At 38.4% G+C, this 10,000-nt stretch overlaps 1 protein-coding gene across 1 annotated transcript in view; it reads left to right on the top strand.

The window, feature by feature from the left end:
• LOC144969996 (uncharacterized) overlaps positions 1–10,000 on the top strand; it is a 15,000-nt gene that overhangs the window by 3,600 nt on the left and 1,400 nt on the right. The window contains exon 2 of the mRNA XM_078909132.1: positions 4,596–10,000. This exon is cut by the window's right edge and continues 1,400 nt beyond it. Within this exon, the coding sequence (XP_078765258.1) occupies positions 4,596–10,000 (5,405 nt within the window). The remainder of the gene's footprint in view (positions 1–4,595) is intronic.

Here is a 10,000-nt window from a genome sequence, read left to right as displayed (position 1 = left end):
AGAAAAGACTTTTTACTCACATTCTCTCACCGTACCCAGTAGGTATAAAATGAGTACCTAGCGGTATAAATCGTTGTCTCCGTCCGAAAAAAAAAATTGAAATTGTAATATTTATCGCCTAAAAGACGTCAAGTCACGTCCAATTGTTAATTTATTGGCTTAGACCTCTTGTAAAGCGCTTTGAGCACATTGACCCTCTCCTTACCACTCATAGGAAAATCGTCACATTTGTTACGATGCAACCGACAATTTTCTCATTCTGATTCTCTTCTACATCACAAAATTCAAAGAATTGCTTTGATTACAGCTATAAATAATATACACTGTGTTGTAGAGCTCATTTGTTACTTTTTGTTTGAGTAAAAAAAAGCCTATTCTTGTGTTGAGTAGGAGTGAATTTTCGGGGGAGATTCTAAAAATAGCTGGTAAGGAAAGAGTTATGTGAATATTTTGATTTAAAAAAAGCTCAATTTTAAAAAAAAAAATTAAAAATTATGGTCTTGATTTAACATTGTTGTGATGGACAATGTTTTACATTGGTTCGAGAGTAGCTATTTCCATTACAAAAAGGAGCCCACATGCACAAGGATTCGGGTTATCAGACCTACAAATATGTACACGTTGGCTGAGTCCGATTTATTCGAATTATACCATACCATCATCAAAATAAGATAAATCAATGCGAACCATACCTATAATCGGATGTAACGACAGTATAAAAGAATGATGAAAAGAAAATGAACTTTTATATAGCGCAATATCCACTAAATGTGCTCAAAGCGCTTTACAAAGGGTTACTGGTCAACAGCAACAGTTAACATTTAGGACGGGATATGACGCCTGTTACACAATGTTACGATTTTTTCGGACAGAGACAGCGCTGTTAACTGCGAGGTACTCATTTTACACCTGAGTACGGTGAGAGAATATGAATCAAGAGTCTTCTCCAAGGACTCAACTATGCGCCGAGATGGGTCTCGAACCCAGGACCTCCCGATTCAAAAGTGAGTGTTATACCACTAGACCACATAGCCGCACTATGAAAATGTAATAACTCATGATTCTGCTCCAAGAAATAATTAACAATAAGGAGGAGTGAAGTAGACGCTTTTTTTCAAATGTGCCATGACATATATTATTGACGTTTCGGGTTTTCCCTTGACCAACAAACACATTGAATGAAATGCTAAATACGAATGAGAGATTTGAGAATGGCGATGACATATATAAACGATAAATAGATAAATAATTAAAAATATATAAATAAATAAATGATAATAAATAGATAAAATATTTTTAAAAAATAAATAAATAGATGATAAAGAGATAACTAATTTATGAAAAAAATAAATGAATAATCGAATGTATAAATAATATTCCCTTTATCTTTCTGTTTTGTTTGTTTACCTTTTTTGTGACAATACCCTATTAATGTTCGGAAAGATGTCACGATAGCTCAGTCGTTAGAGTGCCCGCTTCAGGCGAAAAGGCAGCGAGATTGATTCGGGGTGAAATCCAGATTATTTTTTCTGACCCTCCTGTTCACCCTACAATGATCGGGTAGCTGGGTCTGTTAGATCAGGCGAAAGTGCTAAGCGATAGATAGCGTCGTATGAAAAGGGAAGCAAACAAACGGTATTATCCGTTTCAAGCTAGAGAAACCGGGATACGCCGCCGATAAGACAACTGATGAAAAGTGAATTTTAAATTAGATAATCAAAATGTCAGCCATTTAAAAGTGATATTATTCATTCTGGCAAAAAACACGTTTAAATCAACGTGCACTTATTTGCAAGTCTAATAACCCAATTCCTTATAGATAGAACGAAGATGACGTCACTCAAGCCTTTGTTTTTGTATTTTGCCATCGCGTTTGTGAGTGATTCTCACTAAACTGTATCAACCACACTATAAAAGTTCATGGTTACACACAGTTTTGTGTGTTGGTTTGCTCATAACATTGCCATCCGGAAGTATAACGGACTAACACACAAAACTGTGTGTATCCATGAAAGTTTATAGTCGGGTTAAAACAGTTCAGTGAGTATCACTCATAAACGCGGATAACAAAGACCTGAGTGACGTCATCTTCGAACTATCAATAGGGTCATTATTGAAATGGAAATCTCACTAAATGACGGAAAATATTGTTCATTTCATTACAACAATGTTAAACTAGGCCCATAAGTTGCCTCTTATTATGTCCGACCTGGATATAAGTAGACGTCAGTTTAAATCTAATCATATTCTGATTGTATGAGACACAGATACTTAAATGTTTCACTCATCGTGTTTTATTGTTAAATGAAAACCCTGATACTTCCATATAATCTGTCTTTGTTGGTTAAATTTAAGCTTCCAAGACATTTAGTACAATTTATTTCTTCGAGCTTTCAATCAGCAACCTTTTTATTTTTCATTTTCTTCAACTTATAACAGCTTAGATTTCCTGTATATGATTCTTATATCTTAAAAACCAATTTTAATTACTTTTTTTCAAATGAGCTTTTGTAAAGCGCAGTATCCACTAAATGTGCTCAAAGCGCTTTTTAAGGGGTCCCTGACCAACAGCAACACGTAACATGTAGACCGAAACATGACGCCTGTTAGGCGAAATAACAATTATTTTTCTGACAGACAACGCTGTCAACGGCCGGGCACTCATTTGACACCTGAGTACGGTGAGAGAATGTGAGTAAAGAGTCTTTTCCAAGGAATCCCCTAGGTGCCGAGCGAGGCTCGAACGCAGGAGCTTCCGATCCAAAATCAAGTGTCATACCACAAGACCACATAGCTGCACAATCTTGTATTGTCCGGTTTGTGGTCTTGTGGTTCGGTACTCGCTTTCATACTTATATGTCCCTTGTTCAAGTTCCATTTTCGATGGGGAAAAGTCGAGTCCCCGGATAAGGCCCTATTTACTTGTATTTTTCTCTGCGATGATTGGAATTATCTATACATACCTTAACTTTAATGAGAGCTATTCACGACACACCTTTTCAAAGCTATTGATTTAAATTCTGAAAATAAACTTGAAGACACTTGAAGCCTTTTGAGCATTAGATATCCACTAAACGTGCTCAAAGCGCTTTACAAGGGGTTCTTAGCCAACAGCAACTCTTGACATGTAAGGCGCGACATGATACTTGTTGAGCAAATATTCCATGTTCTCTGATAGAGACAACACTGTTATCGGCCAGGTACTTAGTTTACACTTGAGTACGTCAAGGACTCAACTATGCGCCGATCAGAGCAGGACTCGAACCCTGAATCTTCCGATCCGATGCCGAGTTTCATAACAAAATACCACATAGTCACACTATTATAATATGTTTTACTTGGACAATGGATAATATTGTCTCTTAAAATGCCAAAATATAAAACTCTAGAGTTCTAACATTGTTAAACTTTAGACCAATTGAATCAGCGTCTGGTTCTTCTTGACATAACGATTTCGTACCTCGAACCTAAACAGTCGACCAACGGCAAGGGAGAAAACTCAGACATTCCCACACGACGCTTTGTGCGCGTGATGTTAACTTATACGTAACGAACGTGTAGACTCTCAAGCCATTTACTAGTAGCCTACCACCGGTCTGAGCACCATGCTAGTGAATGCGTGTGTGTTGCACATGCATTTACAGAGAGAACGTCAATGTACCATTGCCCATGCGTCTCTCTTATTAAGTGAGGAAATATATCACCTGGCTTATGAGATATCACTTTTAAAATATTATAAACACACTTTTATAGGGAATAAGATTAGCGGAAGAGTAGCGTCCCTTGATTGGACGTCACCTTACAGAGAGAACGTCAATTTAGTTTTGCGCATGCGTCTCTCTCGTCCTCGCTTTCGGTGAAGTGTCTCAAGCCGCTTTCACCGGAAGCGAGGACAAGAGACATTTGCGCACAACCAACATGACGTTCTCTTTTCCTCCGGTGACGTCCAATCAAGGGACGCTACTCTTCCGCTAATCTCATTCCCTATACAATACAAATATAACCAACTTATTTTGATGAAAATTTCACAGGGATGCACCAATTAAATCGTTTCTCAGCCATCGTTTAGTCTTAGTCACCGATCCGTGAAGTCAGGGGTTTGCACGACGGGTAATCCTAATCTTGGGTGCATTCCTTATTAGTTTTCATTCTTTGCAACACATCACTGTGAACATTTTATTGAAATAAGTTTATTGGTTGTATTTTTGTTTAATAAAAGTACGTATTAATCACATTTTGAAGAGTGATTTCTCAAATATAATTACTGATATCTCATTAACCGAACGATATATATGTCCTCAGTTGATAGGATAGACGTATGCTCAATGCTATATCGACGTTCTCTCAGTAAGGGCATGTGTTGCACATGTGGGTTGCAGGCCAATGCAGTGTGTAATTCTTATCTAGCTAACATTCGTTCTGGATTGATCGTGGCGAAGGAACGGAAATGAGATGCTGCACAAGTCACTTCAATGAAAATTACATTTTGACGCGTACCCTATAATATAGCTAGTTGATCCAATAATACAGATTTCAGACGTTCGCTTACATTTTGTATTTTAACATTCTAATTCCATCATCTGTTTATTATACAGGCGCTAGTTTCTCACATTGCTGTCAGCGTGAGGACGTCCGACACTGTGTCAAGCCATTGTCGCAACGATCTACGTCAAGAAGAAATCCCGTTTTACTTTGCAGGGCTGTGCCAGGCATAACCTCGTGTTTGGATTTTCTTGTATCCTCCGACCCAACCTGTGAAAAATGGACTGCAAGGTATGAAACCCACTTAACGCGAATGGAAACCTACTGCAGTCAACTAGGGTATCGTATCAGAACCGGATGTTCACATAATGAAACCGATACCTGCTCTTTAGCGTTGGATATTGCAGAAAAACGCGGAGACGACGAATTAAAGTGCCAAGCATCCAAGCTACGCGTTTCATGCTTGCAACAGTTAGGGCAAAACTGTAACAATGATCCCGCCACCAATAGAAGTGTGTCTGACGGTTTGAGACAATCATATATTTTTATTGCAACCTGTAATGAAACTAAAAGCCCAGGAATGAATGCAAGCAGTGAGTTCAATAACACGAGCAGCCATGTAAATTCTCAGTGTACGATGAAAGCTGTTGAGCGCTGCCTTGATGGGAAAAAGCCTTTGAATGAAAAGTGCATTGAAAGTAAACAAGCATTGCTTTGCCTACAAGCCATAAGTCAAAACTGTAGCGGTCCTGCTAAAGAATTTGCATATAGATTAACTTCTCGTTGTAAAGACATCATAGAGAATCGGAAAAATTCCTCAACTGTTTGTACAAAACAAGAGCTCAATAACTGCGCAAAGTATTTGGTTCAAAGCACAACATCGCAAGGATATTATAGTTGCTTGGGTATAAATAGAACGAAACTTTGTATACAAAGAATCGATAAAGGCTGCACTGAAGAGATGAGGCGTTTAATAGACAACTACCTTGCAGGTTTAGAAGGTAGAAATTGCTATACGGTGAACAAGGAAACAATTACCCCAGTTTCTCCAACAACCACCAGCAGACCTCTGGGTCCGAGCTTCCTATCCACCCCAATACATATTAGTGTTGATAAGGGAGAAACTGCAATTCTACCATGCTCTGTACAAAATTTAGGTACAAATAAGGTGATTTGGCGCAAAGCTTCTGAGACCTCTCCTATCACTGTTGGCGTTTATTCTTTCAGAGGTGATGCAAGATTCAATGTTGCATTTAAAAGAAATCGAGGATCTTCCCGATGGAACTTGCTCATAAGAGAAGCGCAATCTACAGATAGTGGTGACTATGAATGTCAAATAACAAACGGGCGAAGACGACTTGTAAAGCTTTCTGTAAATGCAAAGCAAGGTGTAAAGAGCATGATAGAAATTGAGGGCTCACCCTATGTTGAAGTTCGCAAACAGCTCACATTAAAATGTGTATCCCATAGTAGTCATACCCATCACTATCGTTACATCGATTGGTTTAAAGACGGGGCCAAAATTGTAAATGTGCACGAGGATTCACGTATCCGAACATTTAGCGAGTCATCCCCTGGGAAGATCGAAAGCACACTGATAATCTTCCTCGCCGACCTGAAAGATTCTGGCACTTACGTCTGTAGAGCATCTGACTTACAAATAAAAAGCATCAAAGTAACCGTTCTCAACACAGACGGTAAACGCAATACTCCCACACCTAACTGTACATTGTCCGATGTACGGAATTGTGTACCCAAACGATTTTTACCATCTGAAGACTTGCCTAAAAAATGCCGGGTATGGGAGGAGGCCAAAAAATGTTTCGAAGCTTTACGTCCAAAATGCGGTGCTCGGAAAGTGTATTACATAGATAGAGCCTACGCAAGAATTCAAAAACTTAAGTCAGTTTGCAAGACGCAGGTAGGTGAATCAAAATGCATGGGAAGCGATATACAAAGGTGTATATCTACGAGGTTAAGTCAGGCAACTACTGACAAAATGTGTCAAGCAATGAATGAAACTAAAGCTTGCTTAAATGGAATCCTTCCACATTGTAACAGACAAAGAAAAATGACCATTGCATCGGTTTTGAATCAGTTTGAGACCGTGAAGCACCTTTGTAGAAATAAATCCAACCCCCAAGTGTGTACACGAGAAACCGTAAAAAAGTGTTTTACTATGCCAAAAAGAACAACTGGTTTAAGTAAAATGCCGATAGATACTGTTGAGCTTTGTCGTGTAATAAATGAAACTAAGACTTGCATAGACAACCTCCTACCTATATGTGATGAGTCAATGATTGAAGTAATTAGGACTGGTTTAAAAGGAATCGAGGAGACAGAAAGAGAAAAATGTCAAGACGAAGAGGGTGATAACAAAAAGAACAGCTCACAAAACTACAAGTGCACAATGAAAAAGATTCAAGAGTGTATGCCCTCATCAGGATTGCCAACAAATTTCACAGAGGTGTGTCAAGTCATGAATGACGTAAAATCTTGTGTTTCAAAAATCCTTCCACAATGTGATGACGTATTCAGATCAACAGTGGAGAATGCTTTAGAGCAGCAATTTGGAGGTTTACCATTTATGTGTACGAAAGCACCGAGAGAAGTGGATACGAGAACATGTACTATGCAGGATTTGGATGATTGTGAACCTTACGAACAAATGCCGACAGATACTGCTGAGCTTTGTCGTGCAATAAATGAAACTAAAACTTGCGTGGAAAACATTTTACCTAATTGTGAAGAGTCAATGATTGAAGTAATTAGGTATGGTTTAAATCAAATCGAGGAGATAGACAGAGAAAAATGTCAAGACGACGAAGGTGATAACAAAAACAGCTCACAAAACTACATGTGCACAATGGAAAAGATTCAAGAGTGTATTCCCTTATCAGGAATGCCATCAAACATCAAAGAGCTGTGTCGAGTCATGAATTACGTAAAATCTTGTGTTTCAAAAATCCTCCAACAATGTGATGACGTATTCAGATCAACAGTGGAGAATGCTTTAGAGCAATTTGGAAGTATAACACATATGTGTACGAATGCAACGGGAGAAGTGGATACGAGAAAATGCACTATGAAGGACTTGCAAGAATGTGCATCTTACAGAAAAATGCCGACAGATACTGCTGAGCTTTATCGTGTAATAAATGAAACTAAAACTTGCATGTACAACATCCTACTCGATTGTAATGAGTCAATAATTAAAGTAATTATGACTGGTTTAAATCAAATCGAGGAGACAGAAAGAGAAAAATGGCAAGACGAAGAAGGTGATAACAATAACAGCTCACACAACTACACGTGCACAATAGAAAAGATTAAAGAGTGTATGCCCTCACCAAGAATACCATCAAACATCAAAGAGGTGTGTCGAGTCATGAATGACGTAAAATCTTGTGTTTCAAAAATCCTTCCACAATGTGATGACGTAATCAGATCAACTATGAAGAATGCTTTAGAGCAAATGGAAAGAGCGAACCGTATGTGTACGAATGCAATGGGAGAAGTGGCTACGAGAACATGTACTATGCAGGATTTGCAAGATTGTGCACCTTCCGAAAAAATGCCGACAGAAACTGCTGAGCTTTGTCGTGTAATAAATGAAACTAAAACTTGCATAGAAAACATTTTACCTAATTGTGAAGAGTCAATGATTAAAGTAATTAGGACTGGTTTAAAACGAATCGAGGAGACAGAAAGAGAAAAATGTCAAGACGAAGAAGGTGATAACAAAAACAGCTCACAAAACTACATGTGCACAATGGAAAAGATTCAAGAGTGTATGCCCCCATCAGGAATGCCATCAAACATCAAAGAGCTGTGTCGAGTCATGAATGACGTAAAATCTTGTGTTTCAAAAATCCTTCCACAATGTGATGACGTATTCAGATCAACTGTGGAGAATGCTTTAGAGCAATTTGGAAGTATAACACATATGTGTACGAATGCAACGGGAGAAGTGGATACGAGAAAATGCACTATGCAGGACTTGCAAGAATGTGCACCTTACGGGAAAATGCCGACAGATACTGCTAAGCTTTGCCGTGTAATAAATGAAACTAAAACTTGCATGTATAACATTCTACCTGATTGTGATGAGTCAATGATTCAAGTAATTAGGACTGATTTAAATCAAATCGAGAAGACAGAAAGAGAAAAATGTCAAGACCAAGAAGGTGATAACAATAACAGCTCACAAAACTACATGTGCACAATGGAAAAGATTAAAGAGTGTATGCCCTCACCAAGAATGCCATCAGACACCGAAGAGGTGTGTCGACTGATGAATGACGTAAAATCTTGTGTTTCAAAAATCCTTCCACAATGTGATGACGTAATCAGATCAACTATGAAGAATGCTTTAGAGCAAATGGAAAGAGCGAACCATATGTGTACGAATGCAACGGGAGAAGTGGCTACGAGAACATGTACACTGCAGGATTTGCGAGATTGTGCACCTTCCGAAAAAATACCAACAGATACTGCTGGGCTTTGTCGTGTATTAAATGAAACTAAAACTTGCATGTACAACATTTTACCTGATTGTAATGAGTCAATGATTGAAGTAATTAGGTCTAATATAAATCATATCGAGGAAACAGAAAGAAAAAACTGTGAAGACGAAGAAGGTGATAACAAAAACAGCTCACAAAACTACATGTGCACAATGGAAAAGATTCGAGAGTGTATGCCCTTATCAGGAATGCCATCAGACACCCAAGAGCTGTGTCGAGTCATGAATGACGTAAAATCTTGTCTTTCAAAAATCCTCCCACAATGTGATGAGGTAATGATATCAACTGTGGAGAGTGCTTTAGATCAAATTGGAAGTATAACACATATGTGCACGAATGCAACGGGAGAAGTGGATACGAGAACATGTACTATGCAGGATTTGCAAGAATGTGCACCTTACGGGAAAATGCCGACAGATACTGCTAAGCTTTGTCGTGTATTAAATGAAACTAAAACTTGCATGTACAACATCCTACCTGATTGTGATGAGTCAATGATTAAAGTAATTAGGACTGGTTTAAATCAAATCGAGGAGACAGAAAGACAAAAATGTCAAGACGAAGAAGGTGATAACAAAAATAACAGCTCACAAAGCTACATGTGCACCATGGAAAAGATTCAAGAGTGTATGCCCTTATCAGGAATGCCATCAAACATCAAAGAGCTGTGTCGAGTCATGAATGACGTAAAATCTTGTGTTTCAAAAATCCTTCCACAATGTGATGACGTATTCAGATCAACTGTGGAGAATGCTTTAGAGCAAATGGAAAGAGCGAACCATATGTGTACGAATGCAACGGGAGAAGTGGCTACGAGAACATGTACTATGCAGGATTTGCAAGATTGTGCACCTTCCGAAAAAATGCCGACAGATACTGCTGGGCTTTGTCGTGTAATAAATGAAACTAAAAATTGCATGTACAACATTCTACCTGATTGTGATGAGTCAATGATTGAAGTAATTAGGACTGGTTTAAATCAAATCGAGGAG

The sequence above is a fragment of the Berghia stephanieae genome, chromosome 4 (genome assembly GCF_034508935.2).
Source record: "Berghia stephanieae isolate SIO BIC M18660-M18661 chromosome 4, UCSD_Bste_1.3, whole genome shotgun sequence".
In the NCBI taxonomy this organism is placed as follows: Eukaryota; Metazoa; Mollusca; class Gastropoda; order Nudibranchia; family Aeolidiidae; genus Berghia; species Berghia stephanieae.
Note: the sequence above shows the minus strand (reverse complement) of the source record. Positions and strands in the feature narration are given on the sequence as shown.